The 14,625-nt window shown below is 35.6% G+C and overlaps 1 protein-coding gene across 1 annotated transcript in view; it reads right to left on the reverse strand.

Annotated features, from left to right (window-relative positions):
* Positions 1-11,408, reverse strand: part of SMPX (small muscle protein X-linked) — a 32,161-nt gene extending 20,753 nt beyond the window's left edge. Inside the window, exons 1-2 of the mRNA XM_072428288.1 lie at positions 11,093-11,408; positions 2,472-2,532 (exon numbers count right to left, since the gene is read on the reverse strand). Of these exons, the coding sequence (XP_072284389.1) occupies positions 2,472-2,510 (39 nt within the window). The 5' untranslated portion in view covers positions 2,511-2,532; positions 11,093-11,408. The remainder of the gene's footprint in view (positions 1-2,471; positions 2,533-11,092) is intronic.
* Positions 11,409-14,625: the final 3,217 nt, after the last annotated feature.

A 14,625-nucleotide genomic window follows, 5' to 3' on the forward strand; every position in this document is an offset into this window, starting at 1 on the left:
CTCTGGCTTTATCTCAGTACTGCAAAGACAGTACCCCAGCATTCCAGATTCTGCACCCTAATGTAAATCTTCCCAACCATCTGGGACCCCTAGCACTGTGCCCCTGACTCTGAACTCTTCTGCCTTCCAGCACCCCGACACTAAACCCCAAAAATCCAAACTCCACACCTATCGGGTAGCCGACATCTTCTCTACTACATAGCAACTCTCCTACTGCATACTGCACCACTGTTTTGGCTTGTCACCTTTATAGGGAGATGCAGAGAAAAGTTGTGGGAAAACCTGAAATTTCAAGGATCTCCACTGACTTCCTTCTCCCTCCCTATCCCAGTACAGGCTGCAAATGCCAACCAGTCCTCTGACCTCTGTGCACATTATATGTGTTTCCAGGGAAAAGAGACAGAAGCTGTCAAATTCAGCAGCAATTATGTAGATGTTTTAAAATATATGTGAAAAAATCCAAATGTATTCTTCATTTCTTTTACTTTTAAAGTAATCATTTTGTTTGAAATACAATGGCACTATTTATGGAGAAAACAATTTGTTCTCCTCTTTTGTGTTCTCTAATAATGCCAGATTTATCAAAGTGGGAACAGGCTTCAAGAAATGGAAGTGCTGATAATCCTCTTCAATATTTCACAAATGTCTACCTATAAGTATTATAAGTAGCCAGGAAGGTGTTATTAGGCTGGTTTATTTTTTCTTTTTTAAAACCCCATTGGTTTTTAACTATTAATATTTACTATATTTCCAGGTATAACTCTGGAGGGGTTACCTAAATAAAATAAAAAAATGTGCTTTTCCAATGGTCTGTGTCCTGTTTATAAATGCATCACATACTTCTTCCAGCCAGCAGATGACAGACACTTTAAATCTATTATAAAATGAAGCACAGAAATACCCAGAGTTAAGACTGGCTTAAGATAACTTTTGCAGTTTTTTTATTGCCATCTCTTGGCTTTCCTAGGGGAAATAAAAATGATTGGCAACTGTGCTACAATTAGCAAGGATAATCTTTCTGTTATGAGCAATGTGGGTCCCAATTCAAATACAGAGTACAAGCAGCAAATATGAAAAACTATTAGGAAAGGGCTATTTTAGGATATGTTGTCACTTAGCTTTTTATCCAGGATGATTGTAAGGAAAGGGATGAGCTGAATGCTTATTTAGTATAGCAATGTGAAAACAGTTATGCTGTACAATGTCAATCCAGCTGCAAATTAACATTGCTTTTAAACTGTGTGCTCATTTATACAGAGATTTTCAGCTTATGTAAAGATTTGTGATTACAAAGACAAATACAAGTTACAGCAAGCATCGTTTTACACATCGTTTTAGAGACAATCATAAAAGGAAAATACTGATTGGCCCCTCTGGATTATTGTGTAAATGTTTTGAATGTAATTAAGAATAAGAAAGAGAATACTAAGAATGAAAAAGAGAGTGTGAGAGTTAGTGGATAGGTCCATACGTGTGTGTATATAGGAAATTGTAGCTGAGTGTGTTGTGTGTGACTGAGTGTAAACATGGGCTGACCCAGAACATGAGTAGCAATGCTTTACATGACAGATGACTATTTTCATATACACACATACAGCCTGCTTTACTAAAGCTCTCTAGGACTTGAGAAGATAGACTAGTAGAACCTGTGTGATCCAGCAAGCCTGAAATGGATTTCCTAAAAATTATTTGCTATTAGTTGTCAAATGTTTAAAATCCTGATCCTGATCCATTCCAGGGTTGCTGGATCACCCTGGTTCTCCCATGATATTCTATATTTTCCAGTCCTGGAGAGCTTTTACAAATCCTGTACAGTACAAAATCTTCAAGGTCCGTTCCAAGTGTGTATTAAACTTCCACATTGTACATGCAAATGGCTTTTAAACAACAGCAAATACAATGATTTGGATGTTTCAATAAAGTTTTTTTTTTTTTAAATTAAAATAACTAAATGTATTTAGTTTGTCACTAGTACAATGGGAAGACTAAATCTCCCTAATGGGAACACAGACAGCAATAAATATTTGACATAGCGTCCAACCCTTTCCCATTCTAAATCCAAAACTTAAATAGTCAATACATGAGACCACAGAAGGGACAAATGCGGAGGAAAGAAGGACAGATCCTCCAAAAGACAGTCTGGTACCATGTTTTTATGGGTGAAGGTATTGTGTGAATATTGTCTAGCTTAAATGTTTTTTTTTTTTTTTTTTTATGTTGTGTGGCATTCTGTCTACTACTACTTTCTTATGTATAGTACTGCTAAAATTTTGAATAAAAAGTTCTATTAAAAGGCAGCAGTCCATGATGAATAAAACACAGCTAAGCACATAATATGTTTGTGCATACCAACAGCCAATTTTCACTACTTACATGCAGTCTGTAATAAAGCTCTCATTTGTACATTACAAACATTTTCAGTACTTAAGTCCAAGAGAAATTTATTTATATCCCACTTAATTAAAACATACCTGTAAGGATCTGACATTGGATGCCGGCTGTTTAGACATTTTAAAAGCTGAGTTCTCCTTCCTGCAAAGGTAAAACAATTAAATTATATGTATCTGTTTAATGCTGATTCACTTTATTGCTTACAATACAATAACCATCTCACTTTCACAGTTGCCTGGATACTCCCACCAATTTCATGTTGGAGTAGGGACACCTGAGCACCAACGTTTAATAATTAAGTGAGAATGTATACCACTTACATTTACTACATATCCATGGAAGCAGCAATTCCAGGTGTTTAGTCTTGAGTCAAGACCACAAGGTTACGTGAGTCATGGTAAAAAGCATAATTTCTCCTACTTATATGTCAACACTTTGGGATTAATTTATTAAAAGGTTAAAATAAATTAAGCACAAACTGGGTTACTGCCAATAATAATTTTTATATTTTATGAATGTTGAACAAAACTCTAAAACAATTTTTGTAGTAGTTTTGTGCCAATTTTCTTTTTTTACCCAGCATCTTTATGTCATAAGGCTAACTAAAAAATTCCACTATAATTTAAATTAAAAAAAATTACTGCAAAAAGTAGTACAAAAGATGTTTTAGAATTTTTATATCTAATGATATTGGCCACAAGCAGGAAGATAAAATACAACTAAGTAGAGTAAGGGAAGTTGTTAGAGTCATAAGTAGCCATAGTTTTAGTACATTTTAAATAAATTAAAAAAAAAAGTTTGTGTGTTAATTGTTCATTTACTTTAACAGGCAGCACACAGTTTAAGCAGAAAAAATTGTGCCATGCCAACATGCTGCTAGAAAAAATTCCTGTATTCCGTATGGGAGCAAGGTTTGTTATGCAATGTTAGCACCTCCTGCTGCTCTAGATCTAGAGCCTTCCAATCAACAGGGAACAAGAGCTTTGCTCAATGCAACACCATAGGTCTTACACCAAAGTAGACATGTCAGACTTTTGTATAGAGACCACTGCTTCCACACAGAGAGCCTGGCCTTTCTCTACAACATACTTGCAGGTGACATTCTTTTCTTAGGTTGGTGCTACTTTCTAAAGAAATTCCATGGTATTTGTTTTAGTGCACTTGAAATATGGTTATATTATTTTAAACAAGTTCAGTTGGACTATAAACTAGTGTACATCTTTTTAAAATATTGTATTACTTATAACTTGTAGCCACAGGAAATAAATAATAAGAAAATGGATTACAAACTTGATTTTAATAGGCACTGGATCAATAAAATGATTGTGATAGAAGCAAAATGTTATCCCTTTAAAAAAGGCCCAATAAAATTAGTTTAACCGCAAGATCTGCTCATTACTAAATTAAAAGAGTTTAGTGGTCGCAAGTTTAAAATAATCAGCTATTAAGAAAAAAATCCAGGCATGACTGATAGATGATATATGCAAAAGCAAGCCAGCTACCACAGTGTGCCCACGCAGAATTAGCAGCTCAGTGTCCGTCTCAGTTCAGTTTAGCGTACATGGCTAAATATACTGTAATTAGAACACTGATTATCTAACTTTGCCTAAAATAGTATTTAACATTTACTTAGGGATGTGCCTAAAACTATCAGTGGCAGGTGCCAACTTTCCTTTTTAACCTCAGGTAAATGGTTATACACTGTGTTTTTGTATAAATGCTTCTGTTTTGTTTCTGGAATTGTATGATCACTAACATTTTGCTCCAGCTGTAATCTGAGGTTTTATGATTATGTTTCATAAACAGCACCAACCTGGTTGGCTGTCCATCCTCAGAGATCTATCACTAGTTTGCTACCCAATGTATCACTGTTTCATCATCATGCCTATAAATGTTACAATATTCATAACCTGACTCAGGAACAGGAAAAAAGAAGTGATTCCAGCAGGGTTTCAAAAGCTGTAGGCCTACAGGATACAGTGATGAAAAATCTAGTCCTGGTGATAAGTACTCCTTTTTTATTCTTACTCTTGTAATGTTTTTTTTAATTGCTCTCTCTTTTCATGTTTAGAAGATTCGCTTTATGTAATCTCAAGAAATCATTAACACCAACCAAAGAAAAATCCAAAATGTTGAGTTGAACAGAAACAGAGGATAAATGTTTAAATGGTCACATCTTGGCCACAATAAAAAAAACCTCTGATTTTAAAGGAAAATATTGGTCTATAATAAAAGACCTTTTGTTTATTAATGTTAAAGTACCACCTTTAATATATTATAGATTATTCCTGATATGGCAATACTTTTTCCCTCCTCTTTAAAACTGGAATGAAAGGGTCATACGGACTGAAAAATATGTCTTTGTTTGGTTCAGCAGGATGTGGAGCTGTGTGATCAAGTTTCTTGCTCGGATAAAGAGATGCTCTAGTTTGGTGCATTCCCTTAACACACTACTGTCTTATAAAAGGATCAGTAAGTCGATCGGATTTTTCTACTAACTTAGTTAAGTTTATCTATACAATAAATTTCACATAGCGACAATTCATGCATGTTAGATGCACTGCATTACACCTCAACTAAATGCAGTGTCTGCTTCCTTTTTTTGCTTTAGTGACTCTTGCTACTTTAATACATGTTTTATTATACACAGTGTCATACCACAGTGTCTCATGCCTAATCAAGTGCCTTATATCACTATATTACATGAACTGGTCCATTCCTAATTATTATCAGTGTCACATACCTTTCATTGTTGCACATATTTTACATGTGCACGTATATTTACTAATTTTAAAATGTTAGTACTCAGAAATTTGGCATGTGTTGACCACAAGGTGATATCTAATATGACTAAATTTTAAAGTACTAAAATAAAGAAAGCTTAACCCAGATAAAAGCAAATTACTACTACAATTCTGTCATTAATAATATAGCACTTGCAGTAGGCATTCTGCTTCTGCTGTTTTGCTAAGATCCAAGTTCCCATTGTCTCCACCATACTTCATAACACATATTAGAAAAGCAAGCTATCTCTGTTGCTAGGTCATGACTTTTGATGACACCATCGGTCTAATCCTGCTAAAGGTACATTTTTACTGATTGCTTTGTAACAGCATACTGTGTTATTAAGTCTCGACTATACAGCCAAGCAAATATTTTAATTATAGGTACTCTTTAGGATGACCAAGCACATTTCTGTGAAATCTCTTTGGGATTTACTAGTAACAACTGTGTAGTTGTTTTGCATTGCCTTCCTGCAATATGTGCTCTTGAAGGCCGAGAATGGCCTTGTCAAAGTACATTGCAATATTGTAAACTATACTATAGTGCAATACTATAGTCCAATACCATAGTCCGGCATTGTCAATACCAGGAAGCCAGATCAAAGCAATGATATGGAGCTGATGCAGGAGAACATGCAGACAAGAAGAGGTTGAAGAAGGCTGGAAATAATGAGCAGCACCGAGATGCAAAAAACTAGGAAAACGGTTAAAACACCAAAACTGGTAATTGTTGTGCTTTAGCAATCTAAATATCACAAATTTAGAGGTTATATTTGCTTGAATCAGTTCCCCAATCTCCAGCTTTAATTGGTTCAATTTTATTCCAGAGCCCTAAAATCTCAAATGCTCAATAGAGTTTGTAAAACTCCCCAGATAGTCTGAACACTGAAGAATCCCTGCTAATCCTTAGTCTTTTTATAGCAATGACTGAACAAAATGCCCCTAGAGTCCCCTGTGTGGGAAACTGGATCCAGCAAATAATGTACACTGCATTCATCACTTGATACATTTAGATATTTGTTGGCAACAAAATGTTCCATTTGAACAAACATGGCAACTGCTCAGTGTCAGCTGTAAGGGGATGCTTGCCATTGCCCATGCAAACTGTTAGCATTTTAAAATGACTGTATTTATCTTAACCTCCTATCTGTTCTACGTCATCACCATTTAAAAAAACAAACCAGTCCTGACTTTTGTCAAAATTGTCTTTTGTATAGGTCAATGGTGAAGATGAGAAAGGAATTATTGGACATGTAATGCGATATGAGGCAAAGCATTGCTTAGCAGTCAGGACTAATTAACAATGAGTTTGTTTTCAGCTTTCATTTTTGTGTTTTCTATTTGATTAGGACAGTAAACCTGGCTGTCACCTGTTCTACTTTATTTAGACATTATCTTTATGGAAAATTTATACGCCTCAGTTTACTTATGCCAACAATGCTGACAAAGGCAATGACTTTCTAAAGAGAAATCATGTCAAATAAACATATTCAGGCCACAGCACAAGCTACTCAGCACAAACAACCTGCATTCAAATTTACTGAAGGATATTACCTCCCATTGAAACCATTATAACAATATACATTTGTAATTGAAAATTACATAACCTCCTCCTCCCCAGCATCCCTCCCATAGTTTCATACTCACCTATCTACACATTTGTATGATCTGAGTTAATGTTCCAGCCAGAGCAGACTTTATTGGTGCATGCATAAAAAAATCCTGTTTATTATCCTGGCTATCCATCATGCATTCCAAGGTTTGATCAATTTAATGCTCCTACAGTTCCCTGTGAACCACGGTACAGGTCTTACAACATTGTGGACAGGTGAGAATAAAACTTTAGGGGGATTTGCTATGGGGGTGACACAAGAATACTTATATAAAACATAATTCCAGTATCAGGGCTGTCCATGCTTTGTTTCCTAATATGTCAGATCAGGAAGTCAGATTTTAAGATTTCCATGGCTTCACATGGTTCCAAGTGGTGATTGTAAGACCAAGCTATCCAAGTTTAAACGTAGGTCAAACACTAAGTAGTGTTATATAAAGGAAACCTTTCTTAAAGAAACATGGAGACTGCATTAGTAACCTAAAACCTTGGGTTTACCTAGTCTAAAAAACAATGTAGATCAGGCCTTCGGTTTTTACTCTTTTACTTTGTTCTGGATCAATGACTGCAAAAGTAGTTAAGCCAGAGGGTTGATATCTTTGAAATGAAGTCAGCAATGTTTGCCCCTGCCGCCAAGCAAATGATTGCTCAGTGGCAGCATGCGCATATATGCTCACTTGGTGACAACCCATCTGGTCCAATGGTTGTCAGAGGTGGAACACTTGGCTTGGATCAATTGTCTCTATAGCATAAAGCCTTTGCTGAAAGGTGTTACATAAGCTATTTAGGAATTATGTACTACTTGGTATTATGGACAATAACATGTTATCATTTCATCAGCATCCCTGATTTTACCTTATGACACATTTGGCCTGATTCATAAAAGCTCTTCAAGGCTAGAGAGGATACACGTTCATTAGTGAAGCTGGGTGATCTAGCAAACCTGGAATGGGTTTTTAAAAAGTAATGCTATTTGTTAGCAAATGTTTTCAATCCTGGGCCAGATCCATTCCAGGTTTGTTAGATCACTCAGTTTCACTGATGAACGTGTATCCTCTCCAGCCTTGGATAGCTTTCATAAATCAGTCTCATTCTAAAAAATACAGGTGAAAAAAAGCAACAGAGAAACCGGGTGAAGCACTTACTGTTTATCTCTAAAGTCCTTTACATGTGTACTACCAAGAGAATCTTAATGTAGTTGGCATGGTTGATGTAATAAACACAATAGTATACTTATCAGCCTGGTTCAATATTAGACTTTATTTGGAATAATGTTTCTCAGGAGCACACTGGAAAATAATATCATAATTTATACTCAAGCCAGTCCTATAAACCGGGTAATAAATATTTAGTTTAGCCCGTTTCAGCTGTGTCAGGCAACAATCTCATGTTCATGTGCAACAGAAACCCCAGTTGACTGATCTTGGTGGGAAAGATCATTCAGAGTAAAAATGTCAGATCTTTATTGTATACCTACAGACTAATTGGTGCTGAAAATCTTTGACTATGAATCCCTTCCTCATGTTTCACACATAAGGACTGCAACTTGAAAAAGTCAGTCCACCAAAAAGTGATGTGTTAGTTTTAGAAGAAGCCTGGTTGGCTAAGTCAGCCTTTGCCTTCCTACATGTTGTTAATACTCAATAATATTAATAATAAGATTTCAATATATCCTCATCAGAATTCCTATTCTGTTTGTTTCCAAGAGGTTGTGGTATTGAGGTATTCCACCAACCTGCTGTTAATTCATCATAACAAAAAATAAATAAATGTTCTGGAAGGAAGGGCATATCATTTCATTTAGATCACAGTAGACATTCATACCAAGGAACTCAAATAACAGAATACTCCACATTGGATTTTAGAGGGAAAAAAACGGTGGTTTACCTTTCCATCATTTGCTGATCATCTATCACAAAACTAATATACTATTTTTAGGTGGACTGGATCTTTAACCTTATGGTTAAATCTGCTGAAAACAAATTTCTTTATTGATTATTTGGTTTTGGCGTTTGCTTACTTTTATAATTAACTGTATGGCTCCCTAAAGCAAATCAGTGCTTTTGACATTCAAGGTAAGGTTACAAGTTTGGTTAATTCCCCACCAATTTCCGCCATATCCTCAGCTTTTTTTCAGTCCTTGCAACTTCCATGAGAAAAGTCAAAAGAAATACCATTTGATATGGAGAAGCATGTTAATCACTTCATGTGACCTTGATGAGCTGGTAAAAACCGTCACACAAGGCATCTAAAGCTCTAGGATATATATGACTCTAGTGCCTTGAAGCTTACACAGGACATGTGTCCTTGGCTTTGGGTGGTTGAATAGAGTGACAGAGAAGTGAAAAGGGATAGGTATACGCAACTGGGGAATGCTGCATTACATTGGACCACTTGATTCTATTTAAAGCATAAGTGCTTTTCCAGCACTTTGGCCATAGAATATGTTTACCTATATGGCTCATTCTTAGGCTTTCCATTGAAGTTAACAGAGGCCTTTTTAGTTCATAAAAACGTGCATAGGTGATTACTCCGTATGATAAAAGTGCAGTGAGAAGGTGTGTGTGTGTGTGTGTGTGTGTGGGGGGGGGGGGTTCTATAGATTGACACATTTCCTAAGCATGCACTTGTCCTTTAAGCTTGGCCACAGAAAAGCAAATGTCTGAGTGCTACAGGATATGGTAAAGGTGCCTGCCTTACCTTCTATATACCTGGACCACTAGGATCAGATATTTAGCAAAATGTTGCATTATACCTTTGTTTGATAACCATCAGATGGTTGTAAACACTTATCACTCCCTAGAGAACCTCTATATATGTATAACATTGTCACAATTCTATACAGTATTATTATTATTATTATTAATATTATTATTAGTATTATTATATTATTATTATATTATATTATGTTAGTACCAGGTAGGCAATCCACTGTAAACTGCATCAAACAGTAGTCTGCTTTTGCTTCCATGACAATCGATAGTCCTGATCACTTGTCTGCAAGACTGTCACATTTTTTACAACTTAAAGTATATATAAACGTTATCAATTAGCTTATGGTATTTGTTCCTACTTGGTCTGTTTATTATATCATTGAAAGCATTTTGTTATATATGTAAATAAGTGCAAAAAAGTATTAATCCTGTCAAAAAGGTAAAGTTGTCCTGTGTTCTGCCCTGTGGGAGTGGTTGAGTAGTTTAGCAAAAGACATTGGGCAGGCCTATTACAACTCAGTCCACACAAATGCTGCATATTGTCAGAACACAACTGGGTTGATCTGTTTACATTTCAAACAAATCAACAGGTATTCACACATAACTGATTGTTCTTTAAAAGCAGTGAATTTGGCATTCACTGAAACAATGCCTGGCATAGAATCTTCAAGGTCCATGTGTTTCATGGCAGTAATCAATTCTTCACTAGGGAATGCTTTAGTGAAAGTCAGATTCACTGCTTTTTTTAAATAGACTCCTGCATGTATTACAGAGATGTACTGTATCTTTTTTTTAACTTGACTCAAATTGAACTAAATTCTGTTAAATTTAATTTCAAGTATACAGGAAATAGTTAACATAATTGTATTTTTCAGAAGCTGAACTACTTTGGAGCATGCGACCTAAGTAAGAACTGACCTAGTTATCCTACCCAGTGCCTGGAATCCTTTATTCTACAAAGATTTTATTTGCAGGAAAAGCATTATAAACAGAGACGTCTTTATCTTTTGTATTACCGACCTTCCAACTTCATATACATACAAGTCTAGAATGTGTTTACCTGAGCATTATGAAATAACGCTGCACCTAAAACATATTTCATGCATAATCCTGATCACAGGGTATTGCGTACAATGAATTCTACAGACTTCTAAACTTTTAGTAAACAAACTTACAATAAAATTATCTAAGTGAACAAATCTGAAATGCTATATTTTAGTAGGAAAGGCTCATGGAAACAAATATATATTGTAATCAAGTTACTGCAAAGCTGCATTCAGACATTATATTGCGCAATTGTTCATAGTAAACTGTTAATTAGTCAGACATGGTTAATAGCTTATGATCATCTCTGCAGTCATATGATGTGCTCTGCAACTGTGTAGTGCTTTGCCATCGAACTATCATTTTCCCATTTTTAGTATTACTACAATTTTATATTCCTTATGTTATTACAAACATTGCTAACATTACAATGAGTTTGTCTAATTTGTATATATATATATATATATATATATATATATATATACTTTATATACTATATATATATACTGTAGAAGTTTCTTGCTAGCAGCATAAAAGTTCTTGCTTACCTTATACAAGTTTGTCCCCAAGAGATGACAGCACAGGGCAATTACGGCCACGTTCCCGCAGGGATAAGACCCCCTTCCTCGTCCTCTACTCTGTTGTCAGTGTTTATCTTGCCAGGGATACTTTCAGTGCTGCTGATACATATGTTCTGAAGAGCTTTGTCTCTCTGTTGTACTCAGTGCTGCCTCAGGGCTGGCAGATAAACCCAATTTGGTAGCTTAAGTGCAAAAGGAATTCCTTTCATAGCACAGGGCTGTTCTTCCTAAATATAGTTTGTTGCACTTGGTCACTGTAGTTTGTCAGAAGCTCGCTCACACCTGACTGTTAATTTGAATTTCCAGTCTAAAAAAAAAATTAGAACAAATATTAGTTTTATATCCAGGTTTCTTTCTACAATTGTAAAGCTCTCGGTTCAAACTTTACAGATCAAGTGTTAGTTTGTGGCTCACAGCCTGTGACATACAGCTGGTAACATGACACTGAAATGTATAATGTCATAGTAACAGATAAAGAAAGCTATTGTTATACTAGAGTGGATGGGTGTCACTGTCTCTAGGAACAAGCCCAGGTTAGGGAAATAAACATTTATTCTAAGTGCATAAGGATTTAGGTGTAAAATTGAGAAGCGTAATCAGATTAGAATAACATGTAAAAGATACTCACTTTTATAACTCCTATATTCTGCAGCCTTGTAATCCCAAAGCACTACCAGCAGCTGTGTATTGCAGTACAACATCCCCATAGTAGTCACTGGGGAGGGCACAGGTATCCAGGAGATCACAGAGCGGCATACTGATGTCATATCTGGAAAGGTAGAAATGTAAAAGTACAAATCTCTTAAAGTGGAACTAAACCTAAAAAAAAGTTAGCAGCCTGTTCACAGTCTTTTCTGTAATGTACACCAATCCAAGCATGTGCAGCTAAGTGTATGATCTTTGCAAAGCTGATTGCAGAGAATATATTACCTCCCATGCGAATGTCATTTCGACCATGCCAATCAAGATTGCCAAAGATCTCAAAACTGAAAAAGTACTGAGTGAAGATATTGGCACCAGACAATATTTTAATGCAGAGGAGACACATTTTGTTCCTTCTGCAATAAGGAATACTCCTGTTGGTTATTTTTAAAAAATGTAAAGTCTACTTTAATCTGGTCTTTTTTGTATTTAACTGACATGTGTGATGTGGCGAAGGCTTCTCATGGGAATCCCATAGAAGGATTACCTCATCCAATGTCTAAAATCACCCCTAATGCCCCTCTCCACTGCAAAACAGACTGGAAACCATAAAAATGTATCCAAAGGCGATAAGACAATATCAGAAAAAAGTCTATTAACTATAAAAATACTGTAATCCTCCTGCTGATCATTCTGCCTAACACTACTCCAATAAAAATGAATCACTGGTAAAATCTATAAAAAAAAAAAAAAAAACACTTCTGGTAATTTTAATGTCCTGTGACTCTATCATTGGTTTATCCCATAAACCTCTCTATGCCATTAACTCAGTTAATCTGAGAAATGTTCAGAGGAATAGTTGGAAACATGATATCATACTTCCATTTAAACACGTTGTATCCAAGGGCCACATTTGCATTTAGCAATTCAATGGCGCGCTGAACTTTAATCGAATGTATATTTTTTTTACAAGTTTATAATCATTTTAGATTATGTGGTGTGGAAAGGTGAAAAGGAAGGATGCACTGTATGTCAAGGATCAAGGTGGTATGTGATACCAGTGGAGAGATTTACACTTCCAGCGAGTTCACCAGGGTAGGAACTAAATGGTAATCTCTGCAATGATACACACAGAAATAAAAGCCATATTTTCACACCTTTTCCAGCCATATCCACAGCAAACAAAAAAAAAAGTGGTCGGTAGAGCTTGACTTAAAATGAAATATGGTATTTGCAGGCAAGCTAAAACACCAGAAAGGATCTATATTTAGGATTTAGGTTTACTGTCATTACAAAAATGTACTTTATTGATGTACAAGTAGCCATCATGAGCCATAATCATGCAATTTAAGTTTATATATAATAAAGGATTTGATTATTCACAAAGTAGTTAAAACAAGACAACAGCAATTACAACTGAATTCCTTTTACTGCTAAGATTTTCATTCAATAAACGATAAATGACCATTTAATGGCGCATTAAAGTTTTGTGTCTGAGATGTTAAATATCTAGCAGTGGTAGCTTGATGCTTTTATCTCCTTAGGGAGTTTGGCCACATGCTGCAGAAAAAGCTAAACAATTGAGCACATACAGTGAAACTCCCTTGGGTAGGTAGCTGACACACAAACACCTGAAAGTGGAAAGGTAATGTTGACTCCAATTTACTAAATTAATAGGAAGAAATACATTAGTTGAAATAAGGATAAACTAAATTCAGACATATCTTTTTTTCCATTTAAATGCATTTCCCATGCTTTTTTATGTATAGAACCATCTCTCTGCAGTACCTACCCTATCTCTAGTGCTGTCCTCTGTAGATCCACTGCTTTGTAATGCAGCTTTAGTCCTCTTCCAGGCTGAATGGCCCCTAGTAAGAAAGGAAAATTACTTTCAGAGGATACAAGAAACTTTTCTGTTGGGTTTGAAGATATATGGGTAGATTTCAGTGGAGCTAAACTGAAGATATGAAGATCTGCTACATAACATAGTACATCTAGAATTGTTAATTTTGCCAAAGCATTTACTTTTTGCCTTGAATTTCTCCTGAAAAATAGCAGTGAGTCTTCTAGTATGTGAATGTGTCTAGGGATTCCCAGGTGTAAACCTGTATCAGATCAGTAAGGCATTGCTCACTCTGACTGCCAGCCCCAGGAGAATTTACAGTGTCACTGCCCTGCTGCTTACTGTAGTTAGTTGAGATGAAGCTTTGATTAAGAATCTGTGCATTATGTACTTTCTGTGTATACCTCATTCTTGCTGTGGATCTGTACTACAACTCTCCTGTTGTTTATTGAATTTCCCCACCATTTATATGACTGATATCAGAGTGGCAGCTCGGAAGGAAAGCCCTGCATCTCTACCAACCAATGATGCATTATAGTGAAAATATTACATTTCATGGAATATTTAGTGTTTTGGTAACTACTAAGAAGAAACATTTCTCCCACCTTTATCTTCATTTTACCTGTAAGGTTTTTTCAATATTTGCATCTAATCTTGGGAGATAAAAACTGGGTAAATCCATGATATAGAAGGAATTGGGTGTCATGGTAAATCACAGACCCAGTAATAGCCAATGAGGACAAGATAATTTCTTTAAAAGTAACATGGACAACAACACAGTCTTGGTTCTATTTAACACTTTAGCAATTACTCCAAATAAATTATTTTAGCCAGCGGTTCAAAAAATGATGTTGGAAAATAGCAGAAATGGAAGGAAATTAAAAATGAATAAAGGACATTGAGGACTTATTTGAAAGGAAAGAATAAAGTCAAAATTTCTGTTCTGTCTGCACAACAGGAAGTAAGAGAACCCCTTGTCATTGGGACAAGTGTCCCTATTGGAAGATTTATTCTC

Source organism: Pyxicephalus adspersus, chromosome 1 (assembly GCF_032062135.1).
Source record: "Pyxicephalus adspersus chromosome 1, UCB_Pads_2.0, whole genome shotgun sequence".
NCBI classification, from domain to species: domain Eukaryota; kingdom Metazoa; phylum Chordata; class Amphibia; order Anura; family Pyxicephalidae; genus Pyxicephalus; species Pyxicephalus adspersus.